This window comes from Grammomys surdaster, unplaced genomic scaffold (genome assembly GCF_004785775.1).
Source record: "Grammomys surdaster isolate TR1022 unplaced genomic scaffold, NIH_TR_1.0 126039, whole genome shotgun sequence".
In the NCBI taxonomy this organism is placed as follows: domain Eukaryota; kingdom Metazoa; phylum Chordata; class Mammalia; order Rodentia; family Muridae; genus Grammomys; species Grammomys surdaster.
This window is the reverse complement of record NW_021620852.1, coordinates 262,371-286,481: the sequence shown is the minus strand read 5'-3', so window position 1 is coordinate 286,481 and position 24,111 is coordinate 262,371. Positions and strand designations below refer to the sequence as shown.

The following is a 24,111-nucleotide window of genomic DNA, read 5'->3' as shown; positions in this document are numbered from 1 at the left end:
TTCATAAATTCGCACACATTATATGTCTACATACGCTGAATTCAATTTACACACATTCAACGGACACATATTCAATTTGAAACAGCAAGAAGGAAGAAAAGGGCTTAATCTCAGACAGCAGGAAACACAATAGTTCGTATCTTCATGCTACTGTGTAAATCACACCATGCTCTCTTTCCTGTTAGATAAGAGGGAAACTTTTGGTGCTCAATAACAGCACAAAAGGTCAATGATGATTCCAAGAGGCACCAAACAAACAAACCAGGAAGCCCAGGAGCTTTCTACTTCTGGGCGTGCACCCTACTCGTACAGTGGGCGGAGCCAAGAAATCGAAAGAGAAAGCATGCTGGGCGCAGAGAACCTCAGGCGCCGGGATGGAGCTTCAGCCCGCGAGACTCTTGCTACTGTGTTGCTGCTGTCTCGGCCTCGGGGTCTCCAGGACCTGGCCTTGGAGCCACCAGCGGGAGGCGGCCGCCTTGCGGGTACCAAGCTCCCTCCTACTATTTGTCCGCTGCCCCGGGGCTCTTAGGGAGGGACCCAAGCTCCAAGCACACGTTTCCCCAGTCGAGCCTTGGTTCCCCAGGGCTAGGATTTATGTGCTGTGCCCCAAAGCACCAAAAGAATTCCAAGGCAAAGCTAAAGGGGAAGAAATACCCTTTTGAATCCCAAAGCCTTTCCCACACCAAACCTGACCCTGTCGCATAGAAAGCAGCCTGCAGGGGGCACTGGCTCCCTCCTCCTGTAACTGAAAGTTCAAATGCTAAGAGCAGCTTCTTGATTCTGAGAGGCTTCTGAAATGGGTTAATGATTTCTCTGTCTTCGAACTGCCTACCACTTTCCTCTAAAGTTCTCTCTGACTTGGTGGAGACTGACCTAGATCAGAAAGAAACATTTCATTGCCTTAAATTCGGATTGCCTTTAAAAAGTTTTCTTAATAATCCTTCAATTTCTCTCTAACTTTAAAATTCTGAAATGAACCGCTTAGCTGACCACGAATACGTTTTCCCAGTAACCAGGGAAACTGATCGGAATGCGAATTCACAGTTGGCCTCAGTTGCTATAGTTCATGGTATCTGACAGGTTTTTAAATCCGAAGAGATGCCATCACAATTTATGAAAGAAAAAAAATTCACCTGTTCTGACTCAGTCTGTCTGAATTCAGGAATGCTGCTCATGGGCCGTTTAACTAGTGTTTTCTGTTGTTGTTTTCTGAAATTTCCTTGGGATTCCATAGCTCTTCCCCCTTCTGCTTGTCCTTTTTGGACTGAGGAGTTCCAGTATTCAGGTCAGGCCTTCTTTGGCTTCAGCTATCCTTGCGCTCAAATCAAAATGTGTGCTTTTTATTTCCCTCCTTTTTGTTACTTTTGAGCTCATTTCTTGTTACCAGAAGCACTGTCTATTTCTTATCAAAGTCCTTGGCCTGTGTGTTACTGAGACCTGTCCATGACTTCATCTCTTGATGAATTAACCCACTGGGGTGAATTAACCAATGTCAAAGGTGTTGATAATATGTTTATTGGTGAAATAGGTCTTTATTAATCTTGAATATTGAAGGCCAACAATGTAAGTATATAATTTCTTTCCTCCTTGCTGAAATAAAGCAAGGTTGCCAACAAAAGCTACTTAAAGAAAAAAAATCTACTTTGGCTCACACTCTTAGGGCACAGTCTATCATGATGAGGATGTTGTGGTGACATGAGTGTGTTGCAGCTGGCCACACTACATCATCAGCCAGGAAGGGAAAGCCAGGGGTACTATGTCCCAGTTCACTCTCTCATTTATTCAGTCCACAACCCCAGCCCATGACATAGTCCCTCCTAAGTTTACGATGGGCTTCCCACTTCAATTACACCCATCTAGAAACGTACTCAGAACTATGCTCAAAGGTTTATTTCCATGGAAATTCCAAATCCTAGTACATGTACAGTCACGATTACAGTCACAGTCATTGATACCTTATTATAAAATAGAATTTGTGTGTGCGTTAATTATAATTTCCACATCTACTCATATTTTACTCGTGAGGAGACTGTAATCCCCAGACAAATGTCTAGATTCTCTGTTGAGGAGAAATGCAACCAAGGTTCCATATGGGAAAGTAAAGGTTGGAAGTTGAAGAAAACAACTCAAATCTTAGGATATTTTTTAAAATATAGGGTTAAAAGCACAGAAGCAGCTTTTCAAGCAGTTTTGGTCAGCAGGAATTTGCCTGGTAAGCATTTTAGTCCTTAAATGATAGGTACAAACTGTGAGTTCTCCTGGATAACATCAGCTGAAGACTTGGAAGCAGTGGGCTTTGTTTCTTTGGTGACTAAGGGTATTAAGGATTCTTATGGCCTTACAGTATGGATTAAAATATGTGGTAAGTAAAACTCAGCTTATAAGTCTAAAAAGTGTCTTTTTTTTTTTTTTTTTTACAAAATTGTTTCCACTGAAACAATTGAATTAGTTGATTGGAGATTATACTGTTTTCTTAGAAGGCACATTGTGTACAGAATCTACAAAATTCCTTTGTTTTACAATGAACTGAAACATTTATGCCGGGCGGTGGTGGTGCATGCCTTTAATCCCAGCACTTGGGAGGCAGAGGCAGGTGGATTTCTGAGTTCAAGAGTTCGAGGCTAGCCTGGTCTACAGAGTGAGCTCCAGGACAGCCAGGGCTACACAGAGAAACCCTGTATCGAAAAACCAAAAAAAAAAAAAAAAAAAAAAACAATGTTATAAAGTCCACTGAATATTCCTTAAAGGAAAACTAGCAGCTATCCTTACATTATTATTCAATGAGACAGGACTCCTCCATGGCTTATTATGGGATGTCTTTCATTCTACCTGAAGGAAAAGGAAAGGAAGGGCACTCGCACTCCTGCATGGTGGGCTGGGCTTTTCGCTCTTGGTCTCTTGCGAGCATTGGCTGATGCTCTTCATTTTACCTTTGCTTTTCCTGTGGAAGGCAGATGAGAGACTCAGGTTTTTGATACTGTGACAAGAAACCTTAGATGACCTACTTAAAGAGAGGAGAGCTTTATGTTTGCTTGATGTTTCTGTCCATGCTTGGTTGTAGCTTTGAATCTGTGGCGGCAAAGTGCTCTGTGGAACATGTGGTAGAGGAGATCTCTTTCTCTCTCTGCAGCTGGAAGACAAGAGGGACATGCCAGGGAATAATTACCCTCCACCAATCACCAAAAGCAGTCTGTGTTCTTAACCTGGGAGGAGATGAGATGCTATAGAGGCATCAATGGACTCAATAAAAGTTGGTCTTTATACTCCCTTCATAATACTCTTGACACTCCACCAAGTGTGTGGCTTCACATACAACGAGGATCTTTGCCTTAGCACTGTGATGTCTCATCCTATGTCTTCATTAAATTGTGTATGTGTCCGAGCTCATTTATATATAAGTAGATTATTATAACATGTTTAAATGAGCACTTATGATGAGCCACAAATATCCAGCTTATCTCCCCGAAGTACACCTTATCTGTAGCTGCTTGAGAACTGTCATGTAGAGGTGACTTTGAGAGTTGACAATCCTGTTCCACAGACACTTTCTAGTGATCTTTATCTTAAAGCACACACTGTCTAAATGGAAATATAGTAAAAACTGTAAAAACCTTATATCTATCATGTTTGTTCACTTATTCTTCTGACCATCTACTTGTCCTATAATTTATCAATTATCCTTGTTAGGCACTCATGTAGATGTCCTTAGTGACACAGTGAAGAATAAGGTATGTGGAGGCCTCAAAGACATTAGAGTACACTGACACATGTCACCCCAGTAGTCATTGTAGTTGAGCAGGTGGAAACAAGTTCATCCAATGTACCCTGTCTGAAAACAAACAGCATATTATATGTGTGGGGTACTGTAATTCATTTCTAAAATACAATATGTAGTCCTATACATTAGAAAATAGATTCTCTCAGTTCATAAAAGTACATGTAAGAATGTCCCCATTCTAATAAGGGATAACATAATTTGCAGCTGAGAATTCTGGATCTGAGGTTTATAATTCCCATGTCTTGAGAGAAATTCCCAGCAATGATCATGTTGAGTATAATCAGTGCATGTTTGTTCCTGCTTCAATTTACCAATTTCTCTCCATAGAGAGAACATTTTTTTCATGCATACATGGAACTGATTTATTACCCATCACACTTTAGGATTTGCCAGTTATGGCCGATAAGATAAAAACTTAACAAAAATGAGCTCAGAATACAGAGACCTTACAAGATGGGCAATGGGATGATTTCATGCAGCCCTAGTTACCTGACAGGCTAAGGCAGCTATGTCAGTGGAGACGTGGAGTTCAAGACCAGCCTTGGTACATAATGAAAAACTTATCTTCAATTTTGAAGCACGAATAAATGAAGGGCATGTGCTACAAACACAATCATCATCAGAAAGGAATATCTTTGCTTATATTAGTAGAAAACAATTAACCAGAGTGAATAAAAGAACTCCTAAATAGCAAGGTAGAAAAGACATCTAATTTCCATGGCCTCCTCCTCTAATAAAATCAACATAAAGCCCCACAAAGTAGATATCCCTCTAGCCAGTGCCTTACAGATTGAATGGCTGTACCCATTCGTCAGGTGTTCATTTGCATGACTTTAGGAAAAACATACCCATTTATGTCTCAGTTCGTTAATCTGAGACAAGAAGGTGAGATGAGCAAGTACTGCATGCAGAGGTAGCAGTTCTAAGCACATACTTAAAACGGCACTTCAGTTCAGCTCAGCTTCCCATCCCTCAACTGTGCTAGGTAGCTATGAGCATTCTCCTGGGAGAACAGAGAGCCAAGAAATTGTTCCTCAGAATTTGCTTCTTTCTCCTGATATTATTGGAGCCATGAAAAGAAAAACGTGCATATCTAATTTGTTCTTTATATTAACAACCAGCAAGAAAAAATTCCTTGACTGTTCTCTAAGGGGTAGATTGAGGACCTTCCCAACACCTCATGGGTTTCTAGTTGAAGATATCTGTGACTATCAACTGTCATAAACAAAACAATCGTGTGCTACTTTGTTTTTCCTGGTTAGAAAGATTTGGATAGTCAAGAGACTAGAGGTGGAATGAGAGGCTTTCTGATTTCTCTGAAAAATGTCTGTTTCTGAGCAATGTCAAAACTCCAGTCCCTTTTCCACATGAGAGCAGCCCAGGCCCCTTATCTGCAGAGCTATCTTTTATCTCTACCAGATGCAAATAGCCCTTTCTGCTTCTGACTTCCAGTAAACATTATTTTTGTTTTTTCTGACTGTGGGATTGGAAACATTTCCAAGCATTAATGAAACAACTTTGCTAGGCCAGTAAAGCAGCAAATTAGAATAAGGAAGAGATTTCATAAGATTATTGCCCAGTTAATTTTTGTTTTGCTGCGTGAGCTATGTAAGCACATATGCATGCTGCATACATATGCATATCTGCACACATACACATATGCATACTGTCACATATATAAAGGTGCATGCATGCCTATGCATATATACATGTTTATACATTCATGCATGACTACATACAAGTATACAGAAGCCAGGTTAAATAACTGGCAAATGTAGAAGAAGCTTGGCTGTCAGATGTCATCCTAAAGGTAACAAGCTAGGGTTTTCTAGAGTCAGGATCTTAAGATGTAGTGTTGGTTAGAGAGGTTTGAAGATGTGTGGTACCTATCAAAATCAAACAGGCAAGTTTCCCTCCCCCCCCTTTTTTTAAATAAAAATTGGAAATTTTCCTCTAGTTCTTTCTTCTTAAATTCCCTTTCACTAAGGCATCAGATATCTCATTGTACATCAGTCAGTTAAACAAAACAGAAAGTAGGTTACTGTACTTACCTTCTCATTGTGTCTGTTGAAAGGTTCTTCTTGCTTGTCAGCTCTAATATTTCTTATGTAAGGACTGTCTGACTTCTTCTTCATGTATTTCCTTCTGGAATGCTGTTGTAATTCAAATCTAAGACCTGAAGTACAGTTCCGTGGTAGAATATGTGCTTCACATGTAACACCCCAGAGTCTACCCCAATGGCAAGATCTAAAGGCTTAGGTCTCTCATTTGAACATTGCATGTAGCTTTAGAGATGGTTACCATGTACCTGCACACCATCATAGCCTCTGCTGCTTCATGTTGGAACTCACTAATTCACCATTCACCTGCATTCTGTCCTAAGACACAGGCTTTTGATGCAGTGAAAGGAGACCTATAGACTCACAGTGGCCAAGGCTGCAAGACATTTGCTTCAACAGTCAGAATTGAAAGCCACAAGTATAGTGACTGGAAAGAACAGAAAAACCCAGAAAGGAACTATAATGTCAAGCAATGTGAGCATGCTCACGTTAGGTGAAAACTAGCATTGACTTCTTATAGAGGAATAAATGCTCTGAGACAGCATGTTCTGATGGTATTGCTGTATTGTATTGAGTACAATAGCAGATTGTTCGCAATAGCTAGCTAGGCTTCATTTGTAGTACCACAAGAAGTACTTGCTGCGTTCTAACGTAAGCAAGGTGAAAGCATAGGCTTTGAATGAGGTTTTCTATTACCAAAATGTTCTGCTTTTAAGAATGAAGATGAACCTTGAGGACATTTCACTGGACACTTATCCTACTGTGATTGCAATATATATGGGTCACAGAGAGATTGAATATGTAACTTTACATGGCATTTTGATGGTAAGACATTTATTCCCGTTTATTTCAAATATCAAGCTTATACACATTTATGTACACAAGGAGGTAAGAGAATTATGATTCCTCAGAATCTGATAGGGGAGGGAGTTTCCAGTGTTTCTAGAGTTAAAAGGAGGGAGGTAAAGTTAGGGTAGCGAGGGAATGACACAGAACATTTTGGTTTTTTTGCAAGATATCAGCAGTGATAAGCAGACTGTTCCTGCCAGAGTTCTAGAGGGCTGTGAAAGGCAGGGTGATAACACTGACACATGGAAGCCTGCAACTAGTATCTGGTTAGCAAGTGAAAGAGACCATCACTCACAGGAGCCCTACATAGACGGTGGCCACTGCTGCTGCCTCTGTGAGATCCATATCTTAGAAGAGGTCTGGCAGTTGTCTTCTAATCATTTGCAGTTAGTTCTACGAGTATTTAAAATAGATCAATCTTATATTGATTTTTTTATACTGTTACTCTAACTACTTGGAAACCAGATAGTCTGAACTTTACAGATCCCAAGCCTGCTGTAGATCGAAGGCAACACACACTGTCCTATGGAAGAATTCCATGTCATTTGACTCTGTGATTTGTTATGTTGGTGTTTTCCTGTGTTAGTCCATGTTCTGTTTTTGTGTCTGCTCCACTTGATCACGTCTTGTCTGTCTGAAACACTGTTGGGTTTGATTTGTTGATATTTCAGTTATGATTTTATATTTATATTCAAGAGAGTTATTCATGTGTAGTCCTGTTCTCTTGGGATGTTCTTTTCTGGCTTTGACTCGAGGTCACATTGGTCTTGTTTAAGTTGCAAAGTATTCTTTCTCTTTGTTTTCTATCATATTCATATTATTTCTTTCTTATTTGGATGGAATTCATCATTGAAGCCATCTGGAAGTAGTATTTTCTTTCTGGGTCAATTTTCTATTACAGTTTTAATGCTGTGAGTTGATAATGGTTCATGTTTTCTATTTCTTCCATGTCGATAATCTGTTTCTTAAGCAGCTTTTCCATTTCATACAAGTTATAAAATTTATTGACATAAAGTTGCCAAAATAATTAGTTTCCTAATGCCAGAAGCACTGTAATCATAGCCTTTTCCTGCCCAGTATGGTATTTTATGTGTTGTTTTCACATTTTACTCTCATCCTAGGTACATACCTATGAGAGAACAGGGAGAGCCACAATCATCTGTTTGATACTGTTACTCTAACTTCTTGGAAACCAGATAGTCTGAACTTTACAGATCCCAAGCCTGCTGTAGATCGAAGGCAACACACACTGTCCTATGGAAGAATTCCATGTCATTTGACTCTGTATTCAGTTACATTGATTTGTTACGTTGGTGTTTTCCTGTGCTAGTCCATAACTAACACTGACCTTTAATGACAAAGAGAAACGGAGAGTTGTGACATGAGTCTGGTTTTTGTTGTTTGTCTATTTCCTGAGCAGGTCACCAAGTGGCTGTTATTTAACAGTAATCTATCAGAAGACTCTCTGTATCTGCCCTACATAGCCAACCTTAGTACTCAGGTATCGGCTGTTTGTCACCATGGCAACTGCAGCTTCCTGCTGTGGATTCCTGACAGTTCAGCCAGCAGCAGCTCAACTCCCACAGATGGAGGTTTGCCACACATGGCTGCATGTGGCCATGGCTGCCACATGTTCTAAACATCCTGCATTCTGCATTCCTTCCCTATCTTCTGCTTAGGAAAGTAATCAACCATCTTATGAATGATTCCTGTAAATTCCTTATCGCTCTTTTCAAAATTACCTTCTAAATTTAGTTTTATGTTTGGATGTATATCTGTGGGTTACATTCAAAGCATTGCTTCGCCATGAGCAAGTTCCTGAAACTCAAAAGGACTTCTAAAAGTCACTGGTTAGCAGTCCTTCTAATCATGTTCAGTTAGAGAGAATTATGCAAGACCATGCTGATTTCGATGAAAGGCAATTGACAAAGGATATTAAGAGGAGGCCATATGGACATTTCACGTATGTCGTTATTAAAAAGCAGATGACTATTAAGGAGTTATTGTGTTTCAGCCATGTCTTCAGTGCAGGTCACATAGTGATAATTCAGACTGATAAACTTGTCCTGGTTTTGCTTACTGGTTTCTAAGTCATAAATAAAAACACTTAAGTGAAAAAGTCAGTATGTACACCAGTTATCATGGAGAAGAGTAGTCCCTGAATTTCAGTGTAGCACACAAGATGAACCAGTGTTGGGAAATTTAAGAATCTTTATAGAAAAAGCAAACCTAAGATAAATTATGATAAAATACAGTGTTATGGTTACATTTTTTTTCTTCCAGCTAGGTAGGAAAACTAGGCCTTCATCTGGGGAGATTCTCTAGGACTGAATCTTTTATAAAACCATTTTGCCCCAAATGAAAATCCTGGATTCAGCTTAAGAGAATTGAACTTCTTCATTCCTTATTAACTTAGTCCTTTTTCAGGCTTTGTTATTCTTCACAAAGGAAAAATGCATGGAGGGCACATTTTTCTATGCATAATTACTTAATTACAGTGTGTCACCAGTGTCTAGTGCTTGTCCACACTTTAAAAGATATGTGTGTGATATTTTCAGCCTCTGTGGGGAATTACAGAAGAATTACAGATGCATAGGGCACATTTTGCCCAACCTGAAAATCAAGTTTGACATCTGTCTCACAAAAATACCTCTAAGTTAGTTATAAATTTATGACTTCAGTGAACTGAAATAGTAGATAGATAAAGTTTGTCTTCATTATTTTAGGAAAGCCTCAACAGACACCGATACTTGAACTCTTTCTCTCATGAAAACTCTACTGCCTTCTATGGAGTAAATCAGTTTTCTTATTTGTCCCCTGAAGAGTTTAAAGGTAAGGCAGTACTATTGATTAACTTCCCAATTTTAACTCTTTGTCTAGTTAAGGAGTAACCACTTGTAAATCGTGTGATGCTTGATATTGTTAAAATGCCAGCCATAAAGTATGTACCATGTGCTAAATATAAGGAAAATAAATTAAGGACTACTTTCCACTAATCATTATTTAATAACTAAATATATTTATATACACATCCAAGTAGCTGTAATTATTAACCATCCTATCATACTGGTAGTTGTCTAGCACCATTTCTGCTTAGAATATTCATGGTTTTGTGAGTAGTAATAAAAGAAACAATGTCAATTATACACATTTTTCATGAGTGGCCTAATTCTATCAAGCAAGTCATGTTACATCAGCTCCAGTCCCATTGCTGAAATTTTCATTCCTAGCTTTCAGTAAAATGCATTTCCTGTTACAGAAAAGCCCTGAGGAAAAATCTCAAGTGACAGGTTGACTAGATAGTGACTGTTTTTGCTTGACAAAATATTCCAAAAACAAGTCTCCAGAGAAGTCCTTCATCTAATACTTTCTCCATGATGCCTTCTTCTTGTCCAGCTTTGTATTTAGGCAGCAAACCTGCCTGGGCTCCCAGATACCCAGCAGAAGGACAGAGACCTATCCCCAATGTTTCTTTGCCATTGAGATTTGACTGGAGGGACAAGCATGTTGTAAATAACGTAAGGAACCAGAAGATGGTAAGCACGGCATCATTTTGTTCTTTGTTGTTTAAAGCTTTAGAATGTACCTAATGGTCAAATTCAGTCAAACTAGCCAAGAAACTCATGATATTTTTTTCTACAGAAAATCATGCTTCAGTTGTGCAAAATGGAAGAGACGGCTCCTTGATGGAGGAGAGATAGTTATCTAGTTCTGACTTTTAAACTTGTCTGGGCGTGCCCACTTATCCATGACCCTTGGTGCATGTACACCTCAAGGATATATCCCAGTAGCCATACTACTATGCACACCAGGAATTCTGGGGACTGAGAGCTGGAAGATAAACGCAATTACTGGCTGTGTAAATGATTCAAAGGGAAAGTGCACCAGAGAGTGAAATGAGTTTAGTCACACAGTATCTGGATTTTTAATCTTCACTTCATCCTGTGAGCTCTATCAGAAAACAAGTTCTGCATGCTCACTCCCTATAACATCATATGTCACTCAACCTCTGTCCCTTAGCAGTGCCTTCAATGTGGTTTCAAGGCTACATAAGCTTGTTACAGATCAGCTATGTGCAAGATTTGATGGTTAAAGGAGAATGGATATGGGACAACCAGATTAGGTCATAGTGCTTAAAAGCTTTTTGAAAACACTTTTAAAACACATTTAAAAACTTAATAAACAAAGCAATACTTTTGGGTTTGCTTGTTAAAGTATCAATAAATATATTATAGATATAAAAAAGTTAATGGAATGTAGCATGAAAAGGACCCACAGTAAACTTTCATACATGGGTGATGAGAGGGAAATTTTGTGAAGTGGTCTCAAGTAAGAAAGAAAATGCAGCACCTTTTTGGATGGGTGTGACTTGGAATACACAGGGGACTGCCTAGTTTGAGGAAGTTTAAAGAGTATCTGCTTTTTCTTTTTAAACCACATCTCCTACTGCAATGTATTCCACCATCAACACAGGTAATATAACCAAACAGAGAAGATCAAGTGCCACAGGATGACATCCACAGGTGACATCAGCAGCTAGGACCTTCCCCTTCTCCATGGATGGGAAGTGTTTTCCACCCACCAGTGTGCTAGTTTCTATCTAGTTAAAATGCTCTTGCCTCCCTCTCAGATTAAATGTTTGCAGTTGATCATTAGAATTTACCACCAAGCCATTAGGTTTGTCATTGTGTGTGTGAGTGCATGTGAGTGTGTGTGTGTGTGTGTGTGTGTGTGTGTGTGTGTGTAAGTAGTGAGTTATGCATGAATCCAGTCCTTCCCAGAGGAATTTACATACTCAGTAGTGGGTTTCTGTAGGATCTGCCTCAGTGGCTTAACTGATGCTAGCTGTGGGTGTAGTGTTCTCAGTCACACTCACATTTCTCAGATTTGGAGATCACCCCATCTTCAGTTGGTGACTATTTTCCTTTGCTGTGAGGACTGAGGTTAGAGACCTAAATAAGACCTTTGAAAACACCAGTGTTGTTCAGAGCATCACCCACAAGTACATTCAAGACTTTTCTGTGCTAGTTCTGCAGGATATGGTGTGGTCTTACGATTATGCCAAATTTTTAATTCCTTACCCTCCCCCTCCTTCCTTCCCTCCCTCCCTCCCTTTTTCCTCCCACCCTCCTTCCCTCCCTTCCTCTTTCCCTCCCTCCCTCTTTCCCTCCCTCCCTCCCTCCTTTCCTCTCACTCTTGCTATTTCTATGGATTATGTAGACTTTTATGTGGTTCCTATTCCACTTCCGGGGGCAGTTCCTTTCCTTATAACCCATTTACTTTTTTTCCAAGAAGCAGTGATTCATAAGCAGAAGTTACTGACTAAACATAAAACAATCATCCCTCCAAGTGTTTTCTTGACTTCCCCTAATTCATTGGCCTAGCTTACTTACTTTGTAGTAGTGACAGTACTGATTTAGTTTTAAAAAATAATAAGATCCCAATGCTCAAGAGAGGATTTTAATTTCATTTTGAATTAATGGTTATTTTATAAGTTTCTGCTATCTGGAAACTTTCTGTTTATTATTATTATTATTTTCCTTATATGACTGTATCTACAGACACTGACAAATTTAACTTAGATACTGTGTGCTAGCATTTACTAATCCTGTCTTCTGAGCAGTGTGGAGGATGCTGGGCCTTCAGCGTGGTGAGTGCAATAGAGTCAGCTTGTGCGATCCAAGGAAAACCTCTGGATTACCTGAGTGTGCAGCAGGTCATCGACTGCTCCTTTAATAATTATGGCTGCCGTGGCGGCTCTCCTCTGGGTGCCTTGAGCTGGCTAAATGAGGTAATCATATCTGCTTTCTATTCCCTGATTTCCTCTTATGTGCTGTGTTCACAGAATCCAATCCTTCCTATATTAAGCAAGGTTCAAAGTTCAGAATTCTAAGTACACAAAGCTTGAATGACTTAATCGGTAAGAAGATATACTGTAAAGAATCAAACCAAGGCGAGGCATGTGTTTGACCAGGGCTCAGTCATGTTACATCACAGACCCTGAAGATACTAGAAGTAATGGCTTCCAGGCAAATTCACTATAGCTATAAATCTATCAAGGGATCAAGATATCTTAAACACATTTTCAGAAAGGTATTGTAACTTTTCTTAGCAGGTAATTTTCACATGGAAACCTGTCATATAATTTCTCAGGGAGATGAGGATACGGAGTTACTGGTTTCCATGGTTGTCCTGAATGATGTTAGGTGGGGACACCACAGGTCATCTGGTTTCGTAACTATAGATGAAGAAATGTGCACTGGACTTTGGAATCGTTTCACCAAGCCGGACAAAATTGTTTCCCGAGCCCCTGACACCTCACATGAGCTCTTTGTCACAGCCTAGTTTTGTCATTTTTCTCTCTGACACTCTTCCACATCCAGCACTAGTGGCATGAAGTGAGAAAATAAGAGGCCATTGTAAAAGTCATCAAGTTAGTGTTGTCCAAACTCAAATGCCCTCCCATTCCCTATTCACTGGATAGGCCGATGACTGCTCTAGATACATTTTAGATTACAGTGATTGTGCCTCCACCTTTGAAAAAGCTCAGTACGTGGGCCTGAATAGACAACCATAAGAAATACAGCTCACCAAGAGATAGTTTGATAATATCAAGAAAGAATATTTGGCCACTGTCTGATCACAGAGCATTGCTGCCTCAGTCTTTGGAGCCGTGTGTTTCCTTAGCATGCTCAGGAAAAAGATGACCAAGACTTTGTTACCATATATATGGTGGTTCTAGAGAGGGATGGCATAAAAAAAATTAAAAGTTAAGGATTTCTATTTTCTTGGATGTTTGATACAAGCACCTGGTGATATCAGTTAGAATTTTAAGATCAAACTGCCCACAAGCCGCTTTGGTGAGGCCTGACCTCTTAGGCTACGTTGAAGTAAGCTCTACTTAACCTTTCAAACAACTGGCAGTGAACACTTTGTGACTGTTTCCTCTAGACACAGTTGAAGTTGGTGGCAGATTCACAATACCCATTCAAGGCAGAAAATGGCCTGTGTCGCTACTTTCCTCCGTCACAATCAGGAGTTTCAATTAAGGATTTTTCTGCATATGACTTCAGGTAACTGACTTGTGTGTGTGTGTGTGTGTGTGTGTGTGTGTGTGTGTGTGTGTGTGTATTTGTGTTTATATTTCTGCATGATCTGTTTTCAGAGTTACTGACTTTGTTGAAAGCTCTCTTGCATACTCTCAGTTCAGAACCAACTTCCTACTAAAGAATTCAACTTATAGTCACAGTAGGGTGTCAAAGAAGACCACTAAAGTTATTCTGTATGTTCTTCTATGTATAGTCACACTACAAATAAGAAATTTAAAAAGAATAGCTTTTAACTGAGTTTAAAGCTATAACTTATATCTACCACCACTCACAAAATTCGAATGCTAAAACAATGAGCCCTTTTCTCAGTCTTAATATTTGAGCCTGTTCAAATTCACATTGTATAGGATACAATGGATTTGGTTAGGATATGGAATACAAGTGATTTGGATTTGAATAATCACTCCCAGTTTACATACCTGGAAACCCTTTTGAACACTATATTCCTTGCAGTTCTCGAGTAAGCAGCTATTAGGAAAACCCATGAAAGCCAAACATATTAAAACTTGGAGCTAAGACTGTAGCCCTGAAGACAAGATAAGTTGCATGCTTGTAGCATGAATGTGACGCTGGTGCAGGACAAGTAAAGGTGTCAAAAGGGAAGGAAGAGTGCTGGAAATTGAAAAGTAGGGCATCTCTGAGTGAGTTCAAGTGTAAACAATCATTAAAATACCTTTAAAGTCACATGAAAAAAAGCAAAGCTGGCCAGAGAATCCTTTAGGCTATTTAGTACCAGGAAAGAGTAGAATGCACGTTAAGACTAGGAAGTTGGACAACAGAAGTGAGTAACTCCTGATACCACTGTTAAATGCTTTTTGGGTTATTGTGCTGTTATTGAAACATCACCAGGAATAAAAGAATTTAATCCAGACAAGGGCGTAGTATGTTCTATGGCTTACTGTTACTTGGTCCCAGTGTCATCTACATTGGACCTAACTGCAATTAGGGGTAAAATTAGACATTTGAACAAAATATAGCCCTTTAAATTGAAGTATAAGTGCCCAGAACACCAAAGATTGTCAAATCTTTAGTGCAGCTTCTGCTGCAAAGGACATAAACATGACCCTAAGAACACATAATAGAACTTTTCCTCCATGGCTTGCTGCACAGGGTTCTGGCTATAAGCACTTTGACCACTGTCTCCTTAGAGAGTTCGGGTGATCCACTTCCTGAAATAAGTAAACATGTCTTTATTAGTTGCCGTTTCCTAGAGGGTAAATAAAAGCTTTTCACAGGAGAACCCAGACTTCCACATGTAATTAAATGGAATCAAAGAAATAATTATTTCCTGGGTGCATGACAGTAAGCTGAGCATAGGAAAGAGACAGAAGAATAATATCACATGAATGAGTCAGGGTGGGGGGGGGATGATGAACAAGGATAGAGTAAGAGAACGCTCTAGTACTATGTAATACCTAAGCCATTTTCTGTATTTTTTTAAAAAAACATTTCACAGTAACCTCAACCTGCAAGAATCAGACTTCAGAAAGACCATGAATTTATGTATTCAGTGCTTTATTCTGATACTACTGACCAGTGATTACTGTTGGGAATTGGACAATAAGCAATATAGACAAAGTCCCGTCCTTGAGGATTGTCCTGTGTGTCCTGAGGATTGATGGAGACAGACAAATAACACAAATAGAAACATGGTATTCTTGGTGTATGAGCTTCTAAAAAGAACAAAATGAAAGAGTGGGAAGAGGAATCTTCTCAGGGAAGGGAGAGTGTGTAGTCCAAGAAAAGGCTGTCTAAAGGAGCCTTCCTGGGAAGTGAACTTGAGTTAACGAGCTCATGAAGGTTATGCAATGAGTATTACTCCAGCCAGAGGAGAGGAGAGCAGAAGTCCTGAAACAGAGGCCTGCCTAACAAGGAGGAGACTGATGTGTCTCCAGTGGAGAAAAGATCAAGGCCAGCACATGAGGACTGCCAAGGGACCAAAAGAGTATGGAGATGAGAATTGGGGTGCATTCTTCTCATGAGGGCCTGGTACTGTACACTTCTTGATCAGAAAGTCTAGGCTCTTTAGACTGAAAAATTGAAAAACTTGAACTAGATGAATGGGTCAAGAATGTCTTAGGCAAGAAGAGCATGGGAAGGAAATAACAGCTCAGTTGAGAGGTGTGGGCAGTGGCGACAAGACACCCTGGCAGGGAGAAGAAGGACATAGCAGGGCAAAGTGTTCTTCAGCCAGAACCTTATTTATGACTTGAGGCCAATGGCTGAGGAACTTTGTGCTTGGAGGTGAGAGGCACACTTCTGATCCTCATCAAAACTGATATCAATCACCTTCTAAGACCCTTTACATGAAGGTGCCTCTGAGGTAGAGGTGGCTATGCTGTCATCATTCCTGGGTTTATTAGAGGGCCAGGTTATTCTGGGAAGCAGTGGTGTATACTACTGTGCTGGGGGCTAGGGCTGGAGGGTCTTCCTTGATGTCTGCCTCATCCATTATGGTCCGGATCTCTGGTGTGTCTGTATCACTCCTTGCATCAGATGTGAGCCTATGACTCAGGGTCACTGGGTTATGGATCATAAGGCTGGGTGAAGATCATGCCTATTCACCTCTGAACTTGTTCATAGCCCTCTATAGTTCTAAGATCATGATCTCTAGTTTTCATGGTCTAATTTTCAAACCATCTCATTTGAACACTGTGCAGAAACAAAAGATCAACAAAGAGGGAAGAATACAAATACAAATGTCACCTAGGCATAAGGCAAAACACCATCAAGCTGGCTGTTTTCCGTGGACTTTTGTTCCTCAGATCCAGAGCTTGTACAGCTCAAACTGGCTTGTGTGAACTGCCATGCAAATAACCAAAGGAAAGGAAGTGGCTGTGCCTTGCAGAGGATCCAGACACAGGAAAGGGCATATTATCACACAAAGCTCTCAGAAAGAGAAGATAATATCCAGATGTCAGTAACAGAGAACATTGGCCTTAAACAATAAACCTAGTGACAAGAAAATTTAAGGGTGTTCTTTGAGGACTATATTTTATAAGTTGTTGATTTTTGGAATAAAATGTAACCACATGGAAATCTATACCAGCTCTCAGAGATATAGTTCAGATGAGACTGATGGAGGTGACATGGATAGCACAGGTCACAGAGTTTAACTTGGAGAAAGCCATGCTCTCCACAGAAGAAATGATGGCAATGTCACTTGATCTGAGATCAAATGGAGCAGCTATCTGAGGGTCATGAGCATGGGCTAGCTTACATCTAATCTGCTACTGTCTTCTCCATGTTCCCTCATCCTGCTCTAGGTAGAGATTATTACTGAATTATTTCAATTACTTCCTACTTGACACTGAAGAAAGGTTACGTTCTGAGCCTTCTCTGCCTGAATCCTTAGCATCTCTCCTGGTGTCCTTGAGACTAGACTTTTGATGAAAGGGACTTATGTGTCTTTGGTTCTCTTGGGTAGATGGGGACTATTGTATTCGGTAAATATAGAGGATACATATGAATTACAAAACATTCAAAGAATTTTAATACAAAAAGGTTGCATTGTATACTATAACCTAGGCTGAGCTGAATTAGTTCTTGGGTAACTGAGAAGGCAGAGAAAGATTATAAGGTTTGAGTAAACCTTATAAGATTTCTTATAGGTTTATTGTATAGGATGATAACTCATGCTAGACATGCCACACAACATACAGTTATTAAATTCTATAATTTTTTACTTGTGTGGTGTATGGGTGGAAGATGGTATTACTACAGTATACACATGGGATTTGATCCCAGCATTTGATAAATCTGAAGCCAGTCTTTGGGCATGGAACCTTTTACAAATTTATATTCCTCTCCTGCCCATATTTTTGTAATGCTTCTGTGCATCAGTTATTAGAGCAAAAATTCCAAGTGTAAGGCTGACTCTCAGGCTGTAGTTTGGAAAAACCCTTGTGTACAATGAGGTCATCGTTTCTATTGTAGTCAATTGTACTGACAGGCTTTCAGAGGGCCTTCATCTGTAGACTATGTCCCCTTGCTGGAAACTGGCTGCAGCAGGCACAGTAAGGAAGCATTTACTCTGAAAGCCACTAATCCTCCGTAGCTTGTGGTAGCAATAAACCACCACATGCTATCTTTACTACCTTAACTACCAGTACCATGGTTTCAGTATCCTTCACCCACAGGCTGGCCTTTGAAAGATGTAAATAATGGTTTGATCACATACATTTAGGATGGACGAAGGCCAAATGTTGTGTAACCTTAGATTTTGCTATACACCAGTAACTGTAAAAGTAACAACTGTTTGCTTTGCCATCTTGGTAACCTAGCACCTAGTTCTCCCGGTGGGCGTCTTGAAATTTCCTTACTTTTTGACACCTCTTTCAGTGTTTCTCTGAGTAAGCCTTCTTTGTAATTCCAGCATTTAACATTCACTGACAAAAGTGGATCCTGCTGTTTTTCAGATATTCATCTCTAGAGGGGTAAAAGTATTTACAAATATCAAAACTTTACACTTTTTTTCTTTTATTAAAAGGAACCCTGCAGCTTAAAGGGATGCTTTGTTTGCCAAATACAAAACTTTCTTTCATGTCTTCTTATAAGGCAGATCTAGTCCCATAACTGAGTTCTGGCCAGTGAGATCCATACACCCAAAAGTGTGATTTCCTGGAAATCCTTTCAACAGGGATGCAGCGTTTCTTTTTCGTGTTTCATGCTGATTGGAATATGTGTTAAATGTCTGGAGGGCCAAAAACCCTGGGCCCTGAGAAGACTATAAAAGTGGGAATGTTTCAGAACAAAAGATATGGAAAGAGGTTGAGCTCCTTACATCCTTGAATCCCATATAGTACTAGACTGTCAAATTCTGTTACATTTTAATATCTGTACAAACATCTTTTGTGATTGCTTCCAACCATACACTGATTTAACACAGATTTTAAAATATCATTTTTACTTTTACCTTAAAAGCTAAATTCTTTACCTATGATATATCTTCCTCCGATAGTGACCAAGAAGATGAAATGGCCAGAGCACTTCTGTCCTTCGGCCCTTTGGTTGTAATAGTTGATGCAGTGAGCTGGCAGGATTATCTGGGAGGCATAATCCAGCATCACTGTTCCAGTAAGGAGGCAAACCATGCGGTTATCATCACAGGCTTTGATAGAACAGGTAAGTACTAGCTCATCTAATCCCTCTCCAGATGGAACTCATAACTAAGGCTATGAGGAGGCTGCTGAGACGTTCTGCTGTGCCTCAGAAGTTGCTTGTCCATGGTCTTCATGGAATTGTCTTGACAAATCAATCAGGTTTTGATTAACCCCTTCTCAGACCCTCCCTCTCCCTCTCCTCTCTCTACCCCTTCTCCATCTTCCTCTTCTCCTCCTTCTCTCCTTCCCTCCCTTCCTCTCACCCTCTCTCTTTCTCTTTGTGTGTGTGTGTGTGTGTGTGTGTGTGTGTGCAAGGCATTTAGTCTTGTGACTTCCATATACAAGACTAGCACTGAGCCACAGGCTAGTCACTGAATAATTTTACATTCACATGAAGTAAATGTTTCATTTGTGATATTTAGGGTAAGTGTTGGCTTCAGGAGTGAAGTACCTGATAGTTTATCAAACGTGTTTAGCACTCCAACTTCTAATTCCATGGGAATGCATTTGCCTTGGCCTATTTCCCTCTGTAATAAACAAAATGAACTCAGACAGAGTGCGTTATATAGGATGACAAAATAAACAGTTCAAATTTACTGAGCTGCCTACCGAAAATAATTTACAGAAAGTCAATGCACATTATCACTTTGTATTTATGGTATGTTTCTCACAGCAAATACATTGATGGCATACTCAATTTAAATATGGAAATGTATTTGTTCCTAATCAATATAGGTTTATCAGTGTATCTTAGCATCTTACCTTTGTAGGAACTACTCCATATTGGATGGTGAGAAACTCCTGGGGAAACTCATGGGGAGTAGAAGGTTATGCCCACGTGAAAATGGGAGGTAATATTTGTGGTAAGTCATAAATTTGATTTGAAAACTCCAGGCTAAATATGATGGGCTTTATGAATATATTATCATGACAGGCATAAATGCTTCCAGTGGGCTCAGTGCCCTTTTTTGGTGTTAATCTTACTGCTTATCCTGTTAATGAGAATTGAAGTTTTACATAATACACTATTAAGCACACATACAAAATGAAGAAATATTATATATGTGTGTTAAAACATAAAATAAAACAATAATTTAACAAAGCAACTACTTTTCAAAGACAGACTATACACTCCATTAAAAGCAAAAGATGTCTCTGCTTTTTATGATGTACGAATTTCCCTAAATTCTCAAAGTGGTTAAGAGTAGCTGAGGTGTGCTCGAGGCCCTGGATTGGTCTCTGATACTACAAAGGCAAGGAAAACATGAAAAGAAAAGAGTTAAGCACCAGGTTTTCTTTGTGGTAAAGTATGAAAATCTGTACAACACACTTCTTTTTACTTAATTTGCAACTTGTCACCTGGAAAAGGCTTAGAAAATGCCCATAGAAATTGCAAGACTTACCAAATAGGCATATGCCTTTATATTATACAACAACATAACAAAACAGCAACTGGAAAGAGGTGGTTCAGTGTTCAACCACTGATGCTGAAACCTGTGTTCAGAACTGTAGTGTAAGATTTGGGTCTGGAACATCATCATATTTTTCTAAATCTACTTAGGGTTAAACTGAATTGCACATAAAACACCCATTTCTCATTGTAATGAGTTCTAACCATGTGCCACACAAATTTTCACAACTTGCAAACTCTTTAAGTCTCTGAGACACAGGTGAAAGAGTTACAGCAAAATTCGAGAGTAGGTGTTGTGCTACAATCTAGTGATTACTGCTCACTTACTCCATAAGCATAGAGTCTACTAATTTTGTAACAATTAATAACCAACCTGTCCTATAAGACATCAAAATGGCTTCCCTATTGGAAATAGCCAACTTTGCAGAGCAAAGGCAACCACCCAGACCCCTGCTGCTTGGTCAGCATCATGGATGCTTTTGTGCGGTTGGGACTCACAGCTGAGAGTCTGCTGTCCATGACCCTCTGTTGCTGACTCACACAGCTTCTTAAGCTGCCAGGGAGGTGTGTCTCATTTGCTCTAAAAGTTGACTGTGTTCAAAGCTCTGACCAGAATGTGGGATCTGGTGAGTCCAGTGCACACAATGGAGATGGGGTTTATAATTGCCTCCATGGCTCTGCCTTTTCTTGCCTCCCAGATGTCTTCTTCTCTCTATCTGCTTTCACGGTCTGCGTCTCCTGGTTCCTGACTGCCCTGGGATCCAAATGCCCCCTGAGCATGTTTCCTGAACATTGTATACCCAGTGCTGTCCACATTATTACAATGAACAGTAACAAATGGCAAAGACTGTTTCATAATCCAAAGAATCAGAAATATTGGTCATTAAAATGAAATTCAATTTCCAAATGGGCTCTTAACACTTTTACTGTGATGGCTAGTTCTATATTCTGATGAATTAAGAAAGCCTAAACAGTTATGTTTTATTAAAGTGTAGTAAACTTCAAATCTAAGAGTTTGCATTTTTAAACATTTTAAAATAAATTCAGTAAGCTATTTTACGTGTAAATGTCCCTTAGAAAATACATATCATGGGAGCATAGATCTTATATACAGTCATGTATTCAGCTGGCAAATAGGATTGTGGCTTAATTTTTGGAACAAAAATCTTAAGTATCTCTTCTTCTGGTATTTGCCTTTAATGTTGCCTTGCTTTTACTGACAACTAGGCATAACTGCTAATTTGTTAGTGGACACTAACATATTCTAAACATAAGTGATAATTCAAATTGTAAACCAAATTGTTAACAGGAAATTGATTGCTATTAATATTTTTTGTCCTTTTTATTTTTGGTTTAGGCATTGCAGACTCTGTTGCTGCTGTCTTCGTATGATCATGAAATGTTTTGGATTCTCCATGAGACAACTACTAAAATGATGTGGTTCATAGTATGATCTAATACAATGCTCAACTCTAAGCATTATACACTGTCGGGTTCCAACAACTTGTCTACAGAGAGGTTCAAGAACAAACTGGCATTTTGTAAAGCAACACAGGACACTCTATCTTGCAGAGAGATGGACAGCCAAAGTTCATAGGAAGTCCCCCAGCACATTGACTAATAAATGGGATCTGTGGGACTGTGTATACCTCTGAGGGTTTGGTGGGATCAGAAGTAGTTCCCATCTGGAAGTAGTTGGGATTTTTGCTTGCTTGTTGTCTTTCTGGGTGTCTGTTTTAATGAAGTACTTTGGTCAGGTTGAATCAAAGGAGTGATAAGAATTTGTTTTCCTTTGTCACTTAGAATAACTAGTCTTAGATTACCTCATCTACAAGAATGCTCAACCTGACAGGATGTGTACATCACAGTTGCAGGGGCCTTCTGAAATGGTGTACAGATTTGAAATATCAGTTGTTTTACCTCAGCAAATGGACCTTACTCTAGACAGTAGAACAGCTATGTACAAAGAAGAAACAGCTATGCACAAATAGGATCCCACCTTCTGAGAGCCGTCCAACTGAAGCTAAAGGAAGCACATGACAGCTGTGTGACAGGGAGTAGCCTATGCCACTTCCAGGGAGGCATAATGTCTATAAAGGTTAGCTGCCAAGCATCCAAAACATTTAGTTTCTGGCCTTCTTCCCTCTGCAGTAGAAAATGAAGTATGGTCCACATGTACTCCCTTTCTTATCATTTACTGAACAATTTCTATGGTTTCCTCGTGGTTCACCTTCCAGTCCAAAGTAACTTTGTCCCATTGTTTATAGTCCATTTCTGTTATCCAATATGTTATTATTTAAAAAGAATTCTCTGGCCCCTGCTCCTTGTTTATGTCCTTTAGTAGAATGCCAGCATCAAGAACAAAACTCCTTACTCTTTTGTCTGCACCAATGAGAAGCCATCTCAAATGTGAAGAGCCTGGAGTGTAGGGAAACGGCAGAAGACAGTTCTTAACATTTTGAATAAAGTCGTCTAATTATCGAAGGAATCCAGAAAGGAATTTACGTCAGCCATAGTTTTTCTTAATGACTTTCAGTATGTTATCAGCAAATTTTCTAATGACCAACTTCAAATGCAAAATCAGTTTTAAATTTTTCAAAATGACTTTTATCCTTTAAGTGTTCTAAGATTGATAATATTTATAATAAAACAACCTATATTTGACTTTTAATTAAAAAGAATCCATTCTTAAATGTGTGGCCTATAATTGATCATTATTTATAAGCATTAAAGATATTTATTAGTATTTATAAACTTTATATTCATATTTTCTTGGATTCGAACCCATGTATCCAATGTGGTTTTCTCCACAGATACTTTTAACCCCACCATGTCTAAGTTTTCCCTCACCATCCTCCCATATCTGTTGTCAATGCCTAGCTGTCCTTTCCTCCTTACCATTTCTTTCTGTCAGCAGCATTGCTATTTGTGTAAGCAGGCTATAGAGTCAAAAGGAATTCTAGGCACTCAATCAAGTTGACTCCTCCTTAGAACCCATTCCTACATCTATCTACATCCTGTCTTTCACTCATCCTTTCTGGAAGGTACACTTTTTATTATCTCTTTTTATTATATCTTTTATTTACTTACTATCTATATTCTTCAGTTGTCTCCAGCCAACCTAAAATACAAAACTAAGGCAGATTATGTGGGTATAACGAGCTTTTTGTTCCACAGTGAGGGCTGCTGGAGATGTGTATGACGGTGTCTGAGAGGTAAAGGTAGACAGGTGATTTTACTGGTAAAACAAAGATCAGTTAAGTTGTTCTGTTATGAAGCGACTGCCCAGAGCCACAGAGATCTACCATCAAGCTTGACTAGGTTGTCACCAGGGAGATATCTTCATGAAAGTTTTTCTTTTTGTTTCTTTTTGTTTTTTTGTTTTGTTTTGTTAGATTGGTTGGTTTTGGTTTTTGTATGGAGTTATGTTGACCTTTGATGAAATGTACTTCACAGTAGATTTCAGCATTTACTCCTCAGCCTTCTGATTTCTGAGATTTTGCCTTTAGTACCCATGGCATTTTCCTCTGTATTTATGTCTGTTTAACCCCCACTGTGTGTTATGTAAGTATATGTGTGAGTGTGCACAAATGTGCACACTACATACACACAAGTGGTATAGTTGGAATCCATGGTCGTCTTCCTTTTACCAGTTCCTGGAGCCCTACAAGTGTCAAAATCCATGGACGTTCAATTCTCGTATGTGAAATGTCATTTATTTCCATATAATCTAGGCATCTTATATCCTCAAGTCATTTCTAGGTTAGCTGTGATAAAAGAATACAATGAATTATATTATTGT

General features: G+C 39.3%; 1 protein-coding gene across 2 annotated transcripts; it reads left to right on the top strand.

Moving 5' to 3' along the window:
• The first annotated feature begins 331 nt into the window (after positions 1–331).
• Positions 332–23,002, top strand: Ctso (cathepsin O). 2 transcript variants are annotated; one of them, XM_028754922.1, is made up of 8 exons: positions 332–482; positions 9,414–9,519; positions 10,084–10,223; positions 12,311–12,478; positions 13,639–13,760; positions 18,757–18,920; positions 19,669–19,761; positions 21,667–23,002. In XM_028754922.1, the coding sequence occupies exons 1-8, from the start codon at positions 375–377 to the stop codon at positions 21,699–21,701; spliced, it is 936 nt and encodes a 311-aa protein (XP_028610755.1). In that variant the 5' UTR covers positions 332–374; the 3' UTR covers positions 21,702–23,002. The 2 variants fall into 2 exon arrangements, with proteins under 2 accessions (XP_028610755.1, XP_028610756.1); XM_028754923.1 differs by having other exon boundaries at positions 19,653–19,761.
• Positions 23,003–24,111: the final 1,109 nt, after the last annotated feature.